We start from the raw sequence: 23,313 nt of genomic DNA, 5'->3' as shown, positions 1-23,313 counted from the left end.
AGATAAGGATCATCAGATTGAATAAATAAACAAACCTCAACTATCAATACAAACTCTTTTTAAGAAGCACACTTTAAACATAAAGGCACAAATTGGTGAAAATAAAGGATGAGAAAAGATATACCATGTAAACACTAGCCAAAATAAAGCAGGTATGGCTATATTAAAATCAGACAAAGTAGAGCTTAAGTCAAGAAATATTGCAAATGAAAAACAAAATGACATTTTGTATTGATAAAAGATAAATTCAACAGAAAGGTAACTATCTTAAATTTATAAAGACTATAATTAACATGGCTTTATCAGTTGATATAGCTTTGCAAGTTGACAAGTCTAAAAAAAATAGACTAGTTCATAGCCATAAGCGATACCATTCTCAGTAACTGATATAAAAAGCAGATAAAAAATGAGTAAAGAAATAGAATATTTGAATAACATGATGAACCAACTTGATTTAATTGACACACATAGAATTTGTATTCTTTTCAAGTACACATTGGGTACTTAACCACAATAGGTCGTATGATAGGTCACAAGTCAAGTCTGAACAAATTTCAGACTTGAAATTTGTTCAGATGGCACATTCTCTGACCACTATATAGTTAAATTACAATTCAATAACAGAAAGACAAGTATAAAATTCCCAAACTCTTTGAAATTAAAAAACATATTCCTATATAACACATAAGTCAAAGAAGAAATCACAGTGAGAGTTAGAAAACATTTTGAGCTGAATCGAAATAAAAATAGGTTATTCCAAAACTTGGGGAATGCAGCTACAACAATGTTAAGAAGGAAATAAATAAATATATATAGTAAGAGAAAAAAGGTTGAAAATCAGTGCTGTAAACATCCAACTCAAGAAATTAGAAAAAGAAAGACAAGCCAAAGAAAACTGAAGGTAGGAAATAAAAATGAGTAGAAATCAATTCAACATAAAACTAACATACAGTAGCGAAATCAGCAAAGCCAAAAGTTGGTTCTTTGAAATACTAATTATATATATAGGGATATTAATAGTATGTAGGCTAAAACACAAATTAACAATATTAGGATTAAATAAATAGCACACAGCTATAGGTTCTACAGACACTGAAAAGATAATAAGAGGATATTTGAAAATGAAGATATAATAGACAAATCCCTTAAAAATGAACATCCCAAAACTGATATAAAAAAATTAAAAATCTGAATAGTTCTGTAACTATTAAAGAATTTGTAAGTAAAGACTTCCCCGTAAAAATGGAAAACTCCATGCCCAGACTGCTTCAGTTGTGAAGTCTTCCAAGCAATGATGAGACAAGTAATAACAATCTTACACAAACACTTCCAGAGAATGAGAGGGAAAACATTACAACTCATTTAAAGACCAATATAATTTTGCTGCCAAAACCTGACAAGATTATCTCACTCACACACACACACACACACACACACACACACACACACACACAAGAATTATTGCAGGGAAATACTATAGTTCATAAACCTAGAAGTAAACATTCTAAGCAAAATATTAGCAAATAGAATCCAGTGACATAGGAAAAGGATAAAGTATCATGACTAAGTGGAGCTAATTCCAAGAATGCATGGTTGGTTTAATGTTAGAGAATCAATGAATTTAACTTATCACATTAAAAGAATAAAAGAGGGAAAAAAATTTCAATAGGTGCTGATACAGCATTTGATGAAATCCAACACCTACTGCTGATTTAAAAAACAAAACCAAAAAAAACCTGTTGGCAAATATGGAATAGAAGGGAACTTCTTAATCTGACAAAGGATGTATCTAAAATAATCTAAAACTACCATAATACTCAAAGATGAGATATCAAACACGTTTCCCCTTAGGTTGGAAATGAGACAAGGATATCCTGTCACCAGTTCTATTCTACCTTATACAGCTAGGAGGTATTAACTACTAAGAAAACTAGTTTAAAAGGTATACAGATTCGAAAGGATCAGGCTAAATTTTCTTTATTCACAGATATTATTGTGCAACTTTCTGAAATGACAGAAATGTCCTATATCTTAATTTAGGTGGTAGTTCCACAGGTATGTGTGTGTATGAATACATATATATGTATGTAAAAAGTTATTCAGTATACACTTAAGATTTGTGCACTTTACTTAGGTAAATTATACCTCAATATAAAAAATCTAACAAGAATGCATTAATGCAATTGGCTAAATGGCCTTTTAAAAATAAATTTTAATGGAGCAAGACAGAGAAACTGTTGCTAACTGTTGAGGCTAGGTAATGGGTACATGAAAGTTTATTTTCTCTACTTTTGTGTATGTTAGAAATTTCCCAAAATGGAAAGTTAAATAGATAAAAAATTTTACACAGACTTTAAAATTCACCTTCATCGTTATCTTGAAAGTTAAATAACACTCTTACCTTTCCTTCCGTTGCTTTCTTTGTTGATGAAATTTCTTTCATAAGCTTGGGAATTTCCCTGTCAAATTGTAAGAGAATTCTTTAAATTTCTAAGGTGTAATTCTTTACAAAAATATTTTAAGATTACAAAATGTACTATCATGTATTTAGTATTTTAAAAATGTGGAATAAAAATTAAAATGAGTTCACATACTCTAATACAACTGCAATATGCCGATGTCGAATTCTGACCCAGAGGTCATCATCTTCTTCAAGGATTGCCTCCTTTTCTTTCCCATCGGTTTTATATCTACAAGTAGAGAGAAGTATGAACTTTTTGATTATTTTCCCACCCAAAAAGTGAAACATTTTTATAAACAATAATTTTAAGATACAGCTCAAGAAACTGAAGAATACATCTACTATTTTGGGGGATAATGAATACATACTCAAAACTAAGGCATATTGCTATCCATACAATAAAAATCAAAGTGCTATGTCTACCAAGACCTTTTTACTTTCGTTAGGTTTAGCTGTCATTATTATAGAGTTTTATCTCAGCAAAGTGGTATCTTAGAAACAAAAATTCAACGTTCCACAATCAACTTTAAGAACAAGAGTGAATACACTAACAATCTGTATTCCAGTTGCTCAAAACACTACTTTGACATACTAATAACCATCAACTCAACTATCAAACATCCATTAAGAAAAGAAATGTCACCCCCTAATGTAGCCTATTAAGTACTGCAGGTGTTTCAGAGTTGGTACAAAATTCACAAACATATATCATCTGTTTCTATATTCTTCCCTAACCCTACAACCACATCTCCTTTAAAGAATGGGAAAGGAAATGAGAGAAAAACTAGTGTAGCCATTAAAAACCTTGATTGCTTTAATGAGTTCTACTGAACTGAGAGGCAATTCAAGAGGTTCATGGAATTACTCAAAATGGGCTTCCTGACTGCTTCCCCAAAAGTAATTCCTCGCTTCTCTTTTTATGCAAATAGCCAGCCTCCTTCCATTCGTGGAGCTGGAAAATTCAATCATCCCTGGGACTGTCAACGTCCTCAAGATCAGAATGGACAGCATTGAGCTTTCCTAGCACTGGATAGCAGACAATAAATGGAGATTTCTGCTGCATAAATATAATCATTTCTACAATCCCCCAAATTTCAGGCCCCATCCATAAAACCATCTACCTATTTGGTCTTAATTACAGATGCCCAAAGGCAGAACGACTGTGCTTAATTACAAGACTGCACTAAGGACAGAGGCCTTTTTGTCATTTAAAATGCCACTTTGTACTTCTTTAACCTTTGATTTATAAACAAAGATTAAGGTAGTAGGCCTGACAATACTAAAAGATGATGACAATCCTAAGAGTACATTTAAAGAGGTCACCAAGATGAAGAACACAGTCTGGATACTTAGAAGTTTCTGCTCTGCATTATTTCCATTAAAAATTGGGATGGAGCACAACCCACAGGGAGTTCGTGCTTCCACCTAGTCTTATCCCTGGACTTTTTCGATTCATTCAAAAAATCTCTGACTTCTTTGTTTTTGTTTTTAAATAAGTCTCTCTATTACTCTTAAAAAATTAAACCTTGCTTTGCTTGCCAGCAAACCTAGGGAGATAATTTTTTTAAAGAAGTACTAGGTTAGAAATGTCTGAAACTTATGTCAATAGTCTGGAACCAAATTCTTAAGTGTCCATCAGTTTAAGTCGTTTCTAAGTCTCTTGAGCAACGTAGGTTTAGAGACCTAAAGGATAAGAGAGGTAAACAACATGCTTTCTGAAAATTCTGAAAAAATTGCTTAAAACTACTTTTATATTAGAATAACTACTTTTATATTAGAAAAACTACTTTTATATTAGAAAAATGTTGATCTACGTCATCTAACATTAATACAAATAAAGAAAAACTCAGAAGCCAGGATCTGACCAGAATGCAAATAAAAATACAATAGAAAATACAAAATTAGTTTAACAATATTTGGTTTAAGAAAAAATATTAAGTATTATAATTAGCACAAGTTTTTAGATCTTTTTAATCTATTAAAATTACTAAATTAATTTAAACATAAAATTTCAGAAAACTAATTTTCTTTTTTATTACTATGCTCAAAGCAGTAAATCTTAGCTAAAATATGCCAATTTGGATTTAGAAATTATGATATCAAACAACATGTTATATATTTATGTGTATATATATATGTATGTGTGTGTATATATATACACACACTCATAAATGATGCACAAAGGTACAATAAAATGGTTCCTTAACAGAAAAGTGATTTCATTTTTCATTTAGCTACTTGATATTACTTTTAAAGTTAATATGCTTATATCAGAGTTAAGTCAATAATAGGTACCAAATTGGTAAGCTTGTATCTATTCTCAATAACCATCCTAATGAGGTTCCTAGTCTTCTAATCTTTTTAAATACACTATGTTGACAAGACACACATATAGATAACTTTTGGATGTGTGATTCAGAATAATCACAGCCTAACCAATTTGAATATGGTTTTCACTTCAATAAATATAGTAGTGAGCCTGGTATTTACTGAAAAGTACAAATTCCAGCTGTTTCAAATCTATTTTTGTTGTAGACACAGTTAAGGAAGCAAATACACCGAAAAAGCTTCAAAGCAGTTAAATTACCCATTAACTAACAAGGTCAAGATATTTTTAACAGATTATGATTATAGGGGTAAGAGAAGGATAAAGTCTCTGAATGAAAAAGGTTACAGGGGCTTTAGATTTCTGGTGTCTGCACGAATCATTAAATGCTAATATCCTATCCTGTTTGTATATGCCCTATATATTCCCTTCAAGTTATACTTGCTTGTATGTATCATTCTCAATCGGCAGTAGATCATATGCCATTGCCTGAAAGGTCAGTTCATGCAGGACAGTGGACACAGGATCAAAGCCACGATCAATTATTATGAGCTGGGAATGAGTTTTACCCTGGAATAACAAAATAAAATTATCTTAAGAAACTTCAATTTCTTTGTGTGAACATATTTTTAGTATCTTAGAAAACAAAAGCAGACTTTTCCTAAGTTCTGCCCCATTCCTAAGAATGTGAAGTTATATTAAAACAGAAAAATCTGAGTGGTATAACAGGGGAAAAAAATAAGACTACAAAACCAAAAGCTTTCATAACTAGAGTAAGAGGCTATACTCAATAATACGATATTGTGAAAATTCCTTTAAAAAAAGTAACATTTGGCCTGCACTAAATCTATTTCCTTAGGAATTTAGCTCCATAAACACTAAAACTGATATAAATTATGAATAGTAGTTATTACTTGAGCTCTTTATGCTATACACTGTGCTAAGCAAGAAATATCCATATTATTTAATTCTTATAGCAACCCTGTGAGACAGGGATTATTAACTCCATTTGACAATGGGGGCATTAAGGCTTAAAATTAAGTAACTTGCCCAAATCACACAGCTAGCTAGTATGTGGTAGAATGGAGATTCAAACCCAGGTCAGCTTCACTCCATGGCCTGTACTCTTAACCATTACGCATTTTAAAAGATTACATTGATGCCAGCTAAGATGGTAAATTACAATGAAAGCTTTGCTATCATTAACTCACAAACAGCACTAATCATTAAACAGTGAATAATAGTGCTGGGAAAAATCATTGTTAATATCAGTATCTTCCATACTTCATTTTAAAAAGTAATAAATTCTCTGGATTATTATTTGGAGCAGTAAGAGATAACTACAACTCAGACAAACATTTATTTATTTACTTCCAGCAGACAAAGGTAAACTACATAGAATAGATCTTTAAAATTTTTTTTAGTTAACCATTCACTCATTTAAATAAACCTTGAGATAGTATGGTATAGTGATTAAGAGCACAGCCTCTGGAATCAGGTAGATCTGGGTGTGAATCCAGCCTTGACCACTTTCTCTCTTTCATTTTTTTTTTTTAAATTTTTTGGCCACACCACGCAGCTTATGGGATTTTAGTTCCTGACCAGGGATCGAACATGGGCCCTCAGCAGTGACAGCATGGAGTCCTAACCACTGAACCTCCAGGGAATTCCCAGCCTTGACCACTTTCTTGTTGTACAACTTTGGACAAATTGCTTAACTTGTTAATATGTCAGTATTCTCATTAAAAAACAAACAAAATATATATATTTAATCAGAACCTCTGCCCTACAAGATTACTGTAAAGATTAAATGTAATAATACCATGAACACTTATCACAGTGCCTGGCACTTAGTAAGCCCTCAATACATGTAAGTTATGAGTCTTCAGAAATATGAATAGGAAAAAGACTGTGCAATATAAGTGCTATATCAGGGCTTGGGGCTATGAAAGTATGTGAGAGGAAGAATCGCTTGACCTGAAGAGTGAGGAAAGACTTCAAAAAGGAGGTGACTCTCAGGTCCTTGAATGAAGAAAAGGTATCAAGCATTTGAAAGGTGTATAATTTCTGAGGCAGAAAGAATGGAAAGGACAAGTTTGGTTTTTGTGGATTTTCCTTTTTATCATTGAAATCATGAAGGACTAAAGGGATATTAACTAATATAATGATCGTTTATCTCTTTCCTCATTCAACAAACATTTATTGACTACCTACTATACTATCTATACCGAGCCATTATATTCATAACGACAACCAGGACAACAGATTTCACTAGTCCTCCAAACCAAAAACTAGTAACTTTTAAAGTTCTGAACCAACATTACATCTAATCTTACACCCTCCATTCTAGCCAAGTTGTTTGTGAATTTTGCCTTTTTCTCTATGCTTCTGCCCAAAGAACCCTGTTATCCAAGAAAAAATCTCCCTCTTCTGTTATACTCATTCTTCAAGCTCAAGGGCCTCTTCCTCTAGGATGCTTTCCAAGACTCCAGTTACAATAAGATTAAGCCCCAGCCTATGTTCCCACTACATTTCATGTATTCTTCTCTCATTCCTCTTACTACATGCATTGTAATTGGTGGTTTCCTTGCCCATCTCCTCTTCTAAACTATCAACAGTTCCTTCTTTTTATTTTTCAGCTACTGTAATATGGCTTCCTAGCCCTGTGGCACCACCTCTGTCAGTCTACTCAAGCTCTTCATTCTCCAACCCAAGCTCAAATGCTAGAATTCCCCAGGTTCTAATCTTAGTCTTAGACTACTTTATATTATCTTGATAAGATAGTAATAGCTATCATTCATTAAACTCCTATTATATGCCAAACACAAGCTAATCTGCCTAATCTTCATACCAACCAAGTAAGGTACATATCATCTGATCCATTTTATAGACGAAAACACAACTCAGAGTAAATAATATGTCCAAGAACACAAAGCTGGTGATAACAGGAAAAATTATGTTTATTAACCGTTTACTCAGTTGCAAGCACTATTCTAAAAACTTTTTATGTATTAACTCATTTAATCCTCTATTTTATAATATAGGTATTCTCTTATTATTCCCATTTTATAGATAAGAAAACTTAGGCACAGAGAAGTTACATCATTTGCTAATTGACATATCTATGAATTAAATGGCATAGCCAGGATATAGACAAAATGCTCATTTCAAAACCCTTATCTTCTCCTCTAAGCCACACTGTCTATTAAGACTTCTACTACCACTTATATCAGTGATTCCCAAATCAAAATTGGGGATCTGTGTTAATGATTCTCAAATCAATACTGGAAAATGAATGAACAACAGTTTCCTTGGTTTAGAAAGAAATAAGACAGACTTTATGCATAACCACTATTTATCTTTTATATGTTACCTTTATTAGGCTCTTTTCATCAATCTTGTAGTAGTTTTCAAGTTTTTTTTCAACAAGCTGAGCAAGCTTACTGGCATTATCCAGAGGTTTACTAGAAATGGAAAAAATGTTCGAACAATTATCTTTCTTTCAAGACACACTTTACAATATCAAGTTGAATTCCAAAATTAAACCATAAATTTATTAATTTAAACGATTTTATAAACATGGAGAAGTTCAGATAATACATCAAATATAATGCTATATCAATTTGTCTGGATTTTATCAATGTAAACCTTATCATATGTGCTTCAGATTTTTTTTCATATGAAGGAAATATTATAAATAAAACCACAGCTCCTTTATTCCCCTCCCAATTCCCGGTCTTCTCCCCCACCCCTAGCTACCCCCACTCCAAGGCAATACTATCATGAATTTGATGTGTATTCTTCCTGTCATTACTATTATACATATGTTTACTGTTTTATATGTGTTTTAACTGTATGTTTTTACTGTTATATATATGTGTGAGATCTATGTTGACACATATCAAATTTAATCATTTTAGTTCAATATAGTATTCCATCATATGATTTATACTGGATTCTATACATTCATTCCCCTAAAGATGGACATTTAAGTCATTCTCAATTTTATACCATTCCAAAAACATTGAAACAAATATCTTTGTACATACATCTCCATGTACATGTTTCTCTAGATATATTATTTCTAAAAGTATAATTGCTAGATTATATGGTATGTACATTTTCAACTTTTCCAGATATTACCATATTACTCTCCAAATTACTCGACCAATTATCTCTCCCACTAGCAGTATGAGATCTCCCTACATGCTCTCTAACATTCAGTCAACTTTCCAATATAGTCTTTTGCATAAAATCTTATACACCACTGTCTTCTAAAATGATAAAATCATACTCTAAATTGTAACTTCATGACCAGTGACATTAGTATAACTTCTGAGTCTACAAGAAATTGTAAGAAAAGGCTCTTCAATTAGCAAACCAACCTCAAAAATGGGGGCTCTCCTTGTAAAGGGCTTCAAAGTGTTAAAGGACCTTTAGGTTTTATACCTCAAAAGTAAATAAAGAAGCAACTATAAAGAATAATTTATTACACATTTTGCTTTAAAATATTTTCAAAAGGAAATAATTTCATGTTAGAATTACACTTGAAAAGTCCATGAGGCATAAAAGAATACTTTGTGAAAGAACAGGTAGGATTCTAAAAGCCTGATTATTTAACTATTACAATAACTCCAAACAGGTCCAAAGGTGAGCTATTAAATTATAAATTGGCCTCAGTTATCCCTCAGTATCCACAGGGGATTGGCTCCAGGACCTCACTCAGATTTCAAAATCTATGGATGCTTAAGCCCCTTTTATAAAATGGCGTAGTATTTGCATATAAACTATGCATATCCCCCATATACTTTAAATCACCTCTAGATTACTTATAACACTAATACAGTGTAAATGCTATGTAAATAGTCATAAATACAATGTAAATGTTATGTAAATAGTTCTCTGCATGTAGCAAATTCAAGTTTTGCTTTCTGGAACTTCCTGGAATTTTGTTTTCTTAATATTTTCAATCCACGATTGGTTGAATCTGAGGATGCCGAACCTGTGGATACATATGGCTGACAATATTACATACTCATTTCCCTGAACAGAGCCAAACACCAAGAGTAGAAGCTTGAACAGAGACTGAACTCTAGCAGGAGATAAACCATTTAATTCAGAATGTAATTAGCATATCACCTATAAGAAAAAGAATGTTTCCAACACCTGAGGTATGAGTGAAGAGCTTGTTTGGTCACATCTGAATTAAGGAGATTTACTATATACTTTCTAAGTAATTAACAGAAGATTTTTTAAATGGTCAAGAATAATGACACTTAAATATAAAGTACTACATGAATTTGAAATTAAACAATTCATCCAACTACCCTGACAAATGTCAATGTTTAAGTTAAAGAAACTTTTAAAACAGAAACAAGTGACATAACTTATTAGTAGTAGTACAGTATATTTACGTCTACTAGTTTATTAGTGTCATACACTATTTTGAGTTCTTTACAGATATTAACTCATTTAATTCTAAAAACAACCTTATAAGGTGAGTACTATGATTGTTCCCATTTCATAGATAAAGAAACTGAGAGCAGAAGGATCACACAGCCAGATCTGTGTCTGGCTACACAGAACAACATGAATGTCTAAGAACATAATACTGAACAAAGCCAGAAATAAAAAACATCAACCCCATTTATACCAAGTTCAAAATCAGGCAAAACTAAAATATGTGTTAGAAGTCAAGATAGTAGTTACCTCTGGGGAGGAGACAGGGGGTGATGACTAGAGAGGATCATGAGGGGGGGGCCTCTGAGACACTGTTAGTATTCTATTTCTTGACCTTGGTGAAGTTAGATAGGTATGTTCTCTTTGGAATGATTTATCAAGCCATATAAATATAATTTATGTACTTTACAGTAAACTTTACTTTTAATAACAAATAAATAAAGGTACATAGTACTAAAGTCAAACTTTAACTTTTAAAAAACTCCAAAAATCGGGCTTCCCTGGTGGTGCAGTGGGTAAGAATCCACCTGCCAATGCAGGGGACACGGGTCCGAGCCCTGGTCCAGGAAGATCCCACATGCCGCAGAGCAACTAAGCCCGTGTGCCACAACTACTGAGCCTGCGCTCCAGAGCTCGCGAGCCATAACTACTGAGCCCATGTGCCACAACTACTGAAGCCTGCACGCCAAGAGCCAGTGCTCCACAACAAGAGAAGCCAGCACAATGAGAAGCCCGCGCACCACAGCGAGGAGCAGGCCCCGCTTGCCACAACTAGAGAAAGCCTGCGCGCAGCAATGAAGACCCAATGCAGCCAAAAATAAAATAAAAGCTGTGACAAAGTGAGAGAGAGGCAGAGACATATATACACTACCAAATGTAAAATAGCTAGTGGGAAGCAGCCACATAGCACAGGGAGATCAGCTCGGTGCTTTGTGCCGAGTGGGATAGGGAGGGTGTGAGGGAGGGAGACGCAAGAGGGAAGAGATATGGGAATATATGTATATGTACAACTGATTCACTTTGTTATAAAGCAGAAACTAAAACACCATTGTAAAGCAATTATACTCCAATAAAGATGTAAAAAAACAAAAAAACCTCCAAAAATCTATTTAAAATGGCTACTGGAATTAAATACCATAGATATTTAGATACTATAACCAGTATCCAGATACTATGACTATTTAAATTTGGTGGAAATTCAATAAAACATTAAATGTAAGATGGTATTCCCCATAGGACAACAAAGACATTCTTCTAAGCATTCCTTAAACTCATGAAAAATATACATGTAAACCATACCAAATTTAAGCTCTGAAATTCAGTAATAGAGGCTATTAGTTACTCTGAAACTTAAGCCTTAAACTTTAAATCTCCTATATGTACAGCATAATTTTATAAAGAAAATAAATTCTGCAAACCAACACACAAAAGCAAGGAGACATTACTTACCTGTACACCAAAGAGCAAATAGACAGCATAACATATAAAGGCACCACTGAGTGTCTTACCTTTTATATCTTACTCCAGGATTTTCATCCAGGGTAGCACATACTGTAACTATCTGCTCAGCCATCGCTTCCATGATGGTATCTTTTCCATTTGCATTACTAGGGTCTGGACTGTAACAGTAATAGAATGCATCTGGTACATCAAGAGTATATACCTAAGTTAGGCCAAAAAAAGTCACACTGTCAATTTAGAAACTTGACTAAAAATATATACCTAGAAAAACACAGCTATTCCTTGGGATTCTAAAAAAAAAAAATACTTGCACCAACCATGCTGTTTCCTGAAACAACTGTGTCTTTACCTTAATCAAATCTCATATTCTCTGTCATCTTGATTTCATCCCTTATTTCTTTTCTCACTCTCCTTTCCTGCTTAGTCTACCTCTCTCCTTCAATTCTTGTTTCATATAAAGATTGTACTCTTTGATTTTCTCTACCTGTGCAGCAGATGAAGAAATCTGAGGTAGTCAAATAAAAATAAAAATCTAAAACCTGGCACAAAGAAATAAAACAAAGCCAAAATTGGTCTATATATTTGACATACATTAAAATCTTAACCCATTAGAGAATAACCTAGAAATTTTCCAAAGTTGATATATATTTCAACTCTTTAGCTGATACTCTTAATGTCCTTAAAATAGAGACATACTTCCCCCAAAGACACAGCATTGTGCCAGACATAGTACTGGTCTTACGATATATACAATGAAACCTCACAGACATTTTTCAACTAACAAAAGCATTTACTTACATGCAAAGAATTGGATTAGAGATTTACTATTATTGTGTTACTTGAAGAATACAAAAGAAAAAGCTCTCTAATTGAGTTGAGATTTTCCCATTAATTTTAATTTTGTTTTTTAAACAATGATAGTAATCTCCCTTAGCCTAGGATAATGTATTGAGTGTAAAAGTAGACATGTAGGGCTTCCCTGGTGGCGCAGCGGTTGAGAATCCGCCTGCCAATGCAGGGGACACGGGTTCGAGCCTTGGTCCGGGAAGATCCCACATGCCGCGGAGCAACTAGGCCCGTGAGCCACAACTACTGAGCCTGCGCGTCTGGAGCCTGTGCTCCGCAACAAGAGAGGCCGCGACAGTGAGAGGCCCACGCACCGCAATGAAGAGTGGCCCCCGCTCGCCACAACTAGAGAAAGCCCTCGCACAGAAACGAAGACCCAACACAGCCAAAAATAAATAAATAAATAAAATTAAAAAAAAAAAAAAAAAGTAGACATGTAATAAACATTATAGGTTAACTAATGAATTATGAAAAAACTTCCCTGCATTTCCTTTCACACAAAGTAATTCGTTTCTCTGAACATAACCCAACACTAACAGCAGCAGCCTGAACACAGACTGAGATTTAGCTGAAGCTACCACTTATGTCTGTGTTGCTGTATTAACAAAGTCTGAGTTGCTGTATTAACTGCCAACAAGCACCCTACAGCTGGACTGTGGCTTTCTCATAGCATTCTACCCCATTGCAGTAGATAATATCTGTTCAAAAATATTTATTGCCCTCCTTACAGGGCCTCTCCCTATGGGAGTATACTTCCCACTCATTGATATCAGGCTTGCTATGGTCACTGGAATGTGAGTAGAAGTGACATGTGCCACTTCCCTACAGAAGCTTTAAAAGCCATTGTATGGCTCCACCATTTCTCTTTTCCTTCTGCTATGTCCCAGACAGGGGCTACTCCTTCAGCCTAAGTCCCAGAATGAAGAGGATGTAGAGCAAAGCCCCAGTCAAACCAAAATGGACACTAACGTGAAGGAGAAATAAACTTTGTTGTTGTAATGCACTGTGATTTGGGGAGTTGTTACCACAGCTTAAATTAATCTTAGCTATTATCTAATACTCTAATGAACCAAATACAATTTTGGAGCTGGTTTTCATTCTACACTCACATCTTCCTTTTCCTTCCTTCTCCTTCCCCCACTTTCCATCACCACCATGACATGTTCCCTTAAACTATTACTAAATGCTTTCTTCATCTCCATGACCCACAATCAGCTCCTTAAATATAGGAACTCTCCCCCCACAACCTCCATCTACTTTTCTTCCTAAATTATAGCCAGCTTAGCTCTGTTTCTACCTAGATACAATCCAGCACCCTGTCCACTAACTATACCAGACTTTTTGTACTCCCTGAGGTCAACTGTAAACAAACTCCCTATATTCTTTAATGCTTTCCATCTAATTGCCCTAACGTATATGTGACAGCATTAATTACCTTAAACCCTTTGAAAGGGAAAGAGAGCTTTCTTTAATCCCTTTGACTCATGGATTCAGGAGGAGTCAACTACTTTCCTCCCCATGAAACTTCAAAATATGATGAATGTCCAACTTCTCTTCTTCGGAAGACTATCATTTCTGACTTTACCAATTTCTCCTCAACGATCACCCAACTTCTACTTAAAGACTTTAGGACTTTTCTGTACCAGCCCATTTTCTGCTATCACTCTTGATGGAACCTGGTGCCTCCTACAACCTAGTCCCAGCCTACCTACAGACACAGCCTTATCTATCATACCATCACCCATTATAATCCTTATTCCTGCTGCTCCCCTGCACTTTCCTGCTTCTGTATCTTTGCACTCACGCTATTCTCACTTCTTAGAATATTTCTTCCCTCTTCATTACTACCTTACGAAATTCTATTTTTCAAGTGTTTTCTCATTTTCCTAGTAAGAATTAATCTCCTTTTTTGGCAGACTATGAGTTGCCTCCTAAAAAACCATTGTTCCCTTACTTTTCAGTAATTATACCAATTATTTGGGGTAAGCAGCCATACGCTCAGCTAAAAGACTACATTTCCATTTTCCATGCACTTGGGGATTGCCATGTGACTAAATTTTAGCTAATAAGATATAAATGAAAATGTACTTTCTTCATTCTCTCCTTCATCCTCCTTCCTCAAATGAGAACGCAATAATTCTACAGACATCTTGGATCATGAGGGCCATCCCTAAGAGACCAGGCCCCTGACAATTTTGTACAGCCAGCATACTGGACTTATATAGCCCACTTCTTGACTTTTTGTATATTAGCAAGAAATAAATTTCCAACTTGGTTAAACACTGAAAGTTTAAGTTGTCCTGTTATATGCAGTTGAACCTAATCTTAACTGATATTGTTCTGAAGATGCATAATACTTTGTATCTCTTTCACAGCTCTCGGATGAGGGTGGGGCACATATCTTGATCATCTTTCCACAGCATACTCTTTGCATCTAGAAGACAATGTCCACTGCACATGCTCTTGATAAACGCTCACATAGGCCTTTGCTTATAGCTCAAAGCAGTTAGCAGTATTTCATTTATATCTTCACTTGCAAACAAACAGAAGGTCACAATACAAAACTGAGAAAATTACAATTTTCACTGTAATTTCCCCATAACAGTTAAATTTATTAAGTAAACTCCCTTAAGATATTTATCAAGGAAGTAAATTAAAAGAAAAAACTTCTTAGGGGAAAAACATAGCCAACAGATAGGACCTTAAATAATCATAACATTTTGCAAAGACTGGTAAGTAGAAGAGTCTCATGAGATTTGTCTATACACACAAAGACAAGTTATTTCCATCAGCCATCAAATTAGTCAGATATATACACAAACCTCTCCTCCAAATACAGCAATTACTGAAATTTACTGAATTCTGAGGCTAAAACCATATTTATCTTCTGTGTGGCAAGATGCTCTGGACACAATTGTAATATTTTTCACACCGCTATTTAATCCCACAACATTTTAGGATGCCCATTTTCACTGTACACTGAACTTACATATCATATGAAAAAGAATAAATCTAAAGGTAACCTTTGGAAAACAGCTTAATGTTAAGCAGATATCTTAAAATTTTACAAACTTGATTATGGTCTTTCTTTGTCAAAAACAGCAACAGCTTAGGGACTTCCCTGGTGGTCCAGTTGTAAAGAATCTGCCTTCCGATGCAGGGGACGCAGGTTTGATCCCTGGTCGGGGAACTAAGATCCCACATGCCACGGGGCAACTAAGCCCACACGCCACAACTAGAGAAGAGAAAACCCGCATGCCACAACTAGAGAGAGAACAACCCACATGCCACAACTAGAGAGAAGCCCGGGCACCGCAAAGAAAGATCACGTGTGCCTCAACGAAGATTCCACGTGCCACAACCAAGACCCGATGCAGCCAAATAAATAAATAATATTAAAAACACACACACACACACAAAAACCCAAAAAAAACCAGCAACAGCTTAAAAGAAAAATTCATTATCCAGGACCATTCTATTTCTTAAAATATTGACCTTAGAGTTCCAAACAACAGTAAACTATTTCAATTCTATGAAATGTTGGAATCCAAACACAGAGAAGAGAGCTAAACAATACACTAGCTGTGTGATTACAGCAAGTTACTTAACCTCTTTGATTCCCCCATCTTTAAAATGTAGATAGAATTATCATCTGTTCATAGGGCTATTGTGAAGATTACATGCATACGTTTATGTAAAGCATTTAGGAAAGTGACACAGAGAAAGTACTATGTGTTTGCAATTATTAATTGAAGGCTCATTAACTATTCCAAAGGCAAAACAAATCTACAAAAATCCTTCATTTTATAAATTAAATAATAGTTTATATAACATTATGTAAAAAGTTTACTAAAGAACTTTGTTTTAATATCACAAATGGTTACAGAAGCTAGAAGTATTTATCTCTCTGGAGTCATTTAACAAACATTACGCTAAAAATCTTTTGGTTTCATAATCTGATAGGTCTGTAAACCTTGACACACACAGGACTTAGCAGGAGACATGAAATTTAAGTCCACTTTCATTATTAATGTTATATTCCAATTTAGTACTCATGTTCCTCCCTTCATCAGAGGAAATGTTTATTTGTGGATTGTTCAAACTTCACCAAATATATAATATATAAAACATCTTTAGGATAAACCTTATTAACAAATAAGTTCATAAAACTGAATTTTAAAATCCATTATAAACTAAACTTAAAAATAAAAGGCATTTGGGTCTTCTGAGCACAAGCTGCCCATTCACCTTGCTTGACCCTTGTAACAAACCTTTCTCTGCTCAAAAAAAAATTGTTTTAATAAAAAATAATTTTAAAAATAAAAATAGAAAGTACCTGAGATTCAAGTGGAATGAAGGAAATATTTATTTCTTTACATCTTCTTATTGTCTTGGAGCAAGAAGCCTTAATTTTGTTAAAGAGACTATCAGGGCAAACTGAGAGGGAAAAAAAACAAAATCAAAGCATATAGCTGCATCTAAATTTTCCTTCTTTTGAGTAAATCATTCCAACATCCAAGAATATTTATTTTTATATATAATTACTGACTTTCACAAAGTAATTTTACTATGAGGACAGAGATAATATGTAAATACTGTACTTTCACTTTATAGAACAGATGCATTCTAGTAATGAGGGCTGTAATAGAAATTCCACTTTCCCCATTCATATCCACTGTAACCTAAGATATATTTCCTTAGAGAGCTGCTAACACAGCAAACTAAAATTGTTAGGAAGGAAAATCAAGTCCAAACTAAGGACTTAATAAACTTTCACAGGACTTTCAGAACTTCTTAGGAATTTATACTACTTTTCTAAATCTGCCACTAAGTGCAGCCACACCACACAAATTTTTAATTTTTCCTTGAATTACAGGATATCCTCTAGTGTCAGGAAATTCTAAACCTCTAAACTAGTAAGTTCTGAACCTTAGAACCTTTCTTTTCCCCCCTTTTACCTAACTGCTTATATAGTTTCACTAAAACTAGGTTGGAGTATCAACCACTGGCTTCTGCTGTCTTATAACATGTTGTTCTTTATCCTCAAAATGCCTTAAATTAAAAGAGGCTTCATACTCATTAAATTTTATCAATTCCATAAACATGAATTTCTGTATAATATAAGGTTACTTAAATGACAAATACTTATGATATGGCCTTTTAAAAATTGCAAGCTACTACTAGGTATGAGATAAATAAAAATTTACAGGAAAAATAATATAGAAAGCTGCTTTTTATTTGAATGTACAGCATAGAAAAAGAAATGTGATAGGTTTTCTCGCTTAATATTAGCAAACAGATGGCAGTTTCTTCAGTGCATCTCCCAAAGGGTCTTATTTTTTTATTATATAATCAAATCCCCAGTTGAAACTTTTATTTAAAGAAGAATTCTTCCTGTTATTGGCACAGAATTTGAGGGGTAGCCCTCTCCATCAACCCCCTCACCCCTGTATACCAGCAAAAATGACTATCTTTTGAAACTAGTTTGGAATATTTAATTTTCTATCACCTTACCATGAATTAGCATAGAAATAATCTTATATTTTTAGATTCCTTCTAACCTAATTAGAACAAACAATAACTAGAAAGTCACTAGTACTAAAATAGCATTACAAGAAATACTTCATAATTAATAGGATTTGAAATAATGAAGCAATAACTTTTACAAAGCTACTTACAGTCAGTAAAGTAGATATACGCTGCTTTGTATTTGTTCTCCGATTTACTTCCGAAATCACGTAAAAAACAGTCTACAGACTTAAAAAAGGTTAGATGTTAATATACGTTTTATCAAATACTAATTTAAATATGCTATCTTTTGAAATAACTAAGATTATTTTGATGATGAAGTAAAACCTTAACTGTCAAAAGATTAATTTATAAACTGATTTTTTAAGATGCTATGTTGTCTAGCCAGTTATAGCTAGAAGCATAGTAAGTAGTAAGGTAAAATGTATGAACAGAGTGCTGTTTTGGTGACGAGGAGCTCTAGGAATGGTCAAGTGACTGAGAAGCTGAAGCAACATAAAAGACAAGACTACTGGAAGATAACAGATCAAGGAATTGAGAAGTCAATGAACATACTGAAAGTATTACCTACAGGGAAAATGAAACCATCCAGACTATGACTGGTGAACTGCTGAACAGACTGACAGCGAGCTAGGAGCTAAAATTGTCAAGGGGGATTAGAATGAAAAAGCCAAAGGTTGGCAGACTGCGAAGAGGAGGGAGAGCAGGTAATATAGTCTAATAGTATTTGACTCTATGCTGGTAGTTTTAAAGATACAGTAGCCTGAAAGCAAAAATGAAGAACAAACAATTTAATTCTCTCTCATCCATCTGTTCCTTTTTCTCCTCCTGCAACTCCTAGAACTAGTATATTTCTGTTAGAGTTCATGAATCTATCCTGCAAGTCTCTTATCCTTCCCCTCATGATTTCAATGATTGTTTTTTTGCTTTGAGATACTCCATTTTTATCTTTTAGACTATTAATTCAAATTTCCATAGTGATTATCCTCTTCAATTAACTATTTAACTGAGAAAATACACTTCTGAGCTTCAGAAAGTTTATGTGCTACACCAGACTCTTCTTAAGTGTACTATTTTTCTGTTCTGGTTATCATTCTTCCCTCCAAGCCCCTATACGTTGCTAGATGTGCCCTTTTTTTCATTCTTACTAAACTGTCTCTCTCTGGCCACCTGACCTACTTAGATGTGTGGTTGCTTCTCTTTGTCAGCTCACTTGAAGCTTAGGTTTAGTTGTTGGAGTATCCTAAATAGAGGCAGTACCATAAGAAGAGGAAGGCGAAGAGGAAGGCAAAGAAGTTTCTCCTCCTGAGGGCTGTAAGTATAAAAGCAAAAATCCACCCAACTGACCTTTTCCCTAGGGTTCACAGATCTCTTATACACAAACTCTTCCTGAAATCTGTCATTTTATGACCCTTGCTTGGGAACTCTCTGATGCTGGTCTCCACGTGCTCACCCAACCCCTGAGGAAGGAAATCTCACACCAAGTTTCTCTACAAGTACCCAAGGAGCCCAAGGCCTCACATACACCCAGAGGCCTATAGAACCCAAGAGCTAATTGATTCAGGACAGGAAGAGAAACTAGAGTTGGTTGTGGTAGATAAAGGAGTCACATTCAGGTATTATTTTCTTTAAATCCTTTGATACTTTATTGAATACATAATTTTGTATCCTGCTTTTGTCACTAACATTAAAAATGAACATTTATATAGATCATTAAAATTTTCTAGAAACCTCATTTTCAATGGTCACATGGTATTTCATACCAGTATTTGTTAATGCTAAGAATTTATCTGGATGTCTTTATTGCTTTTGAAATTTAGCTTGACAATTTATTTGATTTTTGTTTTACAATAAACTCCAAGATTCAGAACGTTTCAAGGTTCTTGATACAGCGAATTATTTTCCAAAAAGGTTATATTAATCTATACTCCCACTAGCAGTATATAGTAGTTTCTACTCCATTAACCATTGATAATGGGTATTGACAGCTAGAATAGGATACATAGATAGATAAATAAATGTCTACATATACACACTTTTTTTTAATCCCTCTGCCTATTTCGTAGGTGAAAATGGTGCTTCTTTCATTTTTTCCAATCATGAATTTTATCTTATAAAATTATATTATGGATAAGATATAAAACGTCATTAAAATCCACCAGCAGCCAATATGTAGAGACCATATAGTAAATGTCTGGGTTTTTCCCTACTGTCTGCTCTGCTAGAGTTAGAAGAAATGAAATTGGAATTGCCAAATTAACATTCTTATTCTAAGAATAAGCCAAAGGATGTGTTGGAAAATGCATTCTCAGATACTATACAGAATAAAGGAATTTGATACTTTATGGCTCTAAAGTTTTGGCTTTAAGTATGAATTAAATCATGGTTAGATTATAAAGAAATACCTTTCCCATAAAAAAAATATATATACATACATATACGCATATACATATATGTGTGTACACCCATACATATATGTATACTATAGGGAAGTCACTAAGATAAATGAAAGATTAATCCAAGATCATTTCTTTTACATACATTTCCATCCTCCTAAAAATTATGGTTGAATAGAAACTGCATGGGTACAAATTATTGAAAGAAACTCTATCATTTTATATAATTAAAATCTGCTTTAATAGATGGGGAGAAAGGAATTCTTTCACTTAAATATTCTCATTGAGAAGAATGCAAATGAAACAGTCTTCTAACAAAGGGAGACTCTCCTAAGCATCTAATAAAGGACATTTTATTACTTTGAATTTTCTAAGAGAAAATCATGTCAATGGTGAAAATTTTGAAGAACATACTTTTTAAAGATTCAAAACACTCACCTTTGATGTTGGAGAGATAAAATAAAGAGCTTTCATTTGTCTGACAGGTTCTCGATTCTTATAAATATTCTCCACAACTAACCAAAAAAAAAAAAGTCATTTTATATAACCAAATATTTCTAAACTTGAAACAATTTTTAAATGAAATTCACTGTACTTCTTTATTTATAATAATATAGAAACACAACTGTATATCCTGGGCTTAACATTTTCTTTGTCTTCACTTGAAAAATTAAAAAGTCCTGAAAATGTGTCTTCCCTAAACTCTGGGCTAAGTGCTCATCATGAGAAAAAAAGATAAAGCAGCTACTTGATAGCTAGGTCTACCAGCATAAGCAATCAACATGCCATGAAGAAACCAAGAAAATGCATTTAAAATTAAAATATGTATTTCTTTGGGCTTCCCTGGTGGCGCAGTGGTTGAGAGTCCGCCTGCCGATGCAGGGGACACGAGTTCGTGCCCCAGTCCGGGAAGATCCCACATGCTGCGGAGCGGCTGGGCCCATGAGCCATGGGCCCATGAGCCTGCGCGTCCGGAGCCTGTGCTCCGCAACGGGAGAGGCCACAATAGGGAGAGGCCCGTGTATTGAAAAAAAAAACATGTATTTCTTTAAAAAAATATTCTACTATAATAATAGAAAATATAATATCAGAAATCAGGCTAAGCATGAATTATCTGTTAAACCTCATAATAACCCTTTATGTATTTTACAAATGAGGTAACTGAGGCTTAAAAAAGTTAAGAAACTTATCCAAGTTACACAGTAAGAAAGAAGAGACAGGATTCCAACCCACATCTGTCCAACTCTAGAGTCTAAGTTTTTAACTGCTATAACATTCTTTAAATAAATTGCCAATTAACTTTTTCTTTTAAAACCACACATTAATATAAATCATTTTTCAACAATGAAGTATCACCATAATTTAATCAATTATATTTTTATTATTGAAATTAAGAACTTTATAAATAACTAATATAAAACAAAGTGAATTTAAAACTAGTAAGCCCTAAATTGTCAAATTAACTATGAAGGCTATATTAAAACAATACTAACTTAAAGTTTCATTCTACAAATCAAGAGAACCATCTTTCAAGATTCACGCTGGCAAAGGACCTAGAAAGAATTTAAAACATTAATCTGACATGCAAGGAAGGCTACTGTTGGACTTCTCTTTTAAATACGATGATTCATTTTCTCATCCCTAAATTTATACTAGTATAGTATAGGTTTATCATAGCTTCTGTTAGAGAGGATATCAAATAAGATTTCCGAGGAAATAGTTAATTTTATTTTTATCTCCACTCCCAACAATTGTAATTTCACCTTTAAAAGATTATGGTTAAATCTGTGTTAATTTACTTTTATTGCTTAGTGCCCAAAATAAAGTATCTTACAGTCATCTTATGCTGTACATACTATGTATTATGTTTGGAGAGTAACGTACATGTTAAAATGTTGTAATATGATTTAGAACACAGACTTTGAAAAGATTCTGAAATGTCTGGTTATCGATAGCAGAAAGTGCCACTTCTCCAATTCACTGAAAAGTGGATATCTCATATATATGGAATTTAAGAAAAAAAAAATGTCATGAAGAACCTAGGGGTAAGACAGGAATAAAGACGCAGACCTACTGGAGAACGGACTTGAGGATATGGGGAGGGGGAAGGGTGAGCTGTGACAGGGCGAGAGACAGTCATGGACATATACACACTAACAAACGTAAGGTAGATAGCTAGTGGGAAGCAGCCGCATGGCACAGGGATATTGGCTCGGTGCTTTGTGACAGCCTGGAGGGGTGGGATAGGGAGGGTGGGAGGGAGGGAGACGCAAGAGGGAAGACATATGGGAACATATGTATATGTATAACTGATTCACTTTGTTATAAAGCAAAAACTAACACACCATTGTAAAGCAATTATACCCCAATAAAGATGCTAATAAAAAACAGTGGATATCTATTAAATGATAAAAAGGAAAGGTTTTTATGATTATTCCTATAATAGTGACAAAGGAATAATCTAATTCCAAGTCTATTTTTTTTAAAGGTTTTTACTTGACTTTAGTGGAGACACTGAGGTCGCATCACACGTGTATTTTTTTCTCATGTTTTTTAAAAGTTCCAAGACACACTGAATATTTTCACAAATGACCTGAACGCAGACAGAAAGTCTGATCACTGAACGGCCAATGCAGGTGAGCTGATGTGGAACTCAAAAGAAATGTGCCATGTTCAAGTTAGTAGATATGATTATGATTAAATCAGAGCAAACCTAGGTGACTGGAGGATATTGAGAACAATCCACAGCAATACGCTCCATGATATACAGTCCTATATAATACTTCCCAAAAAAGGCTTCTGTGGTCAAATAAGTTTAGAAAACTGAATACTAT

The 23,313-nt window shown here is 34.0% G+C and overlaps 1 protein-coding gene across 1 annotated transcript in view; it reads right to left on the bottom strand.

Moving 5' to 3' along the window:
• STXBP3 (syntaxin binding protein 3) overlaps positions 1–23,313 on the bottom strand; it is a 53,486-nt gene that overhangs the window by 18,641 nt on the left and 11,532 nt on the right. The window contains exons 4-11 of the mRNA XM_065890793.1: positions 20,918–20,994; positions 18,233–18,311; positions 16,891–16,991; positions 11,756–11,910; positions 8,161–8,251; positions 5,233–5,357; positions 2,595–2,690; positions 2,402–2,459 (exon numbers count right to left, since the gene is read on the bottom strand). Of these exons, the coding sequence (XP_065746865.1) occupies positions 2,402–2,459; positions 2,595–2,690; positions 5,233–5,357; positions 8,161–8,251; positions 11,756–11,910; positions 16,891–16,991; positions 18,233–18,311; positions 20,918–20,994 (782 nt within the window). The remainder of the gene's footprint in view (positions 1–2,401; positions 2,460–2,594; positions 2,691–5,232; positions 5,358–8,160; positions 8,252–11,755; positions 11,911–16,890; positions 16,992–18,232; positions 18,312–20,917; positions 20,995–23,313) is intronic.

Source organism: Phocoena phocoena, chromosome 1, assembly GCF_963924675.1.
Source record: "Phocoena phocoena chromosome 1, mPhoPho1.1, whole genome shotgun sequence".
In the NCBI taxonomy this organism is placed as follows: Eukaryota; Metazoa; Chordata; class Mammalia; order Artiodactyla; family Phocoenidae; genus Phocoena; species Phocoena phocoena.
Note: the sequence above shows the minus strand (reverse complement) of the source record. Positions and strands in the feature narration are given on the sequence as shown.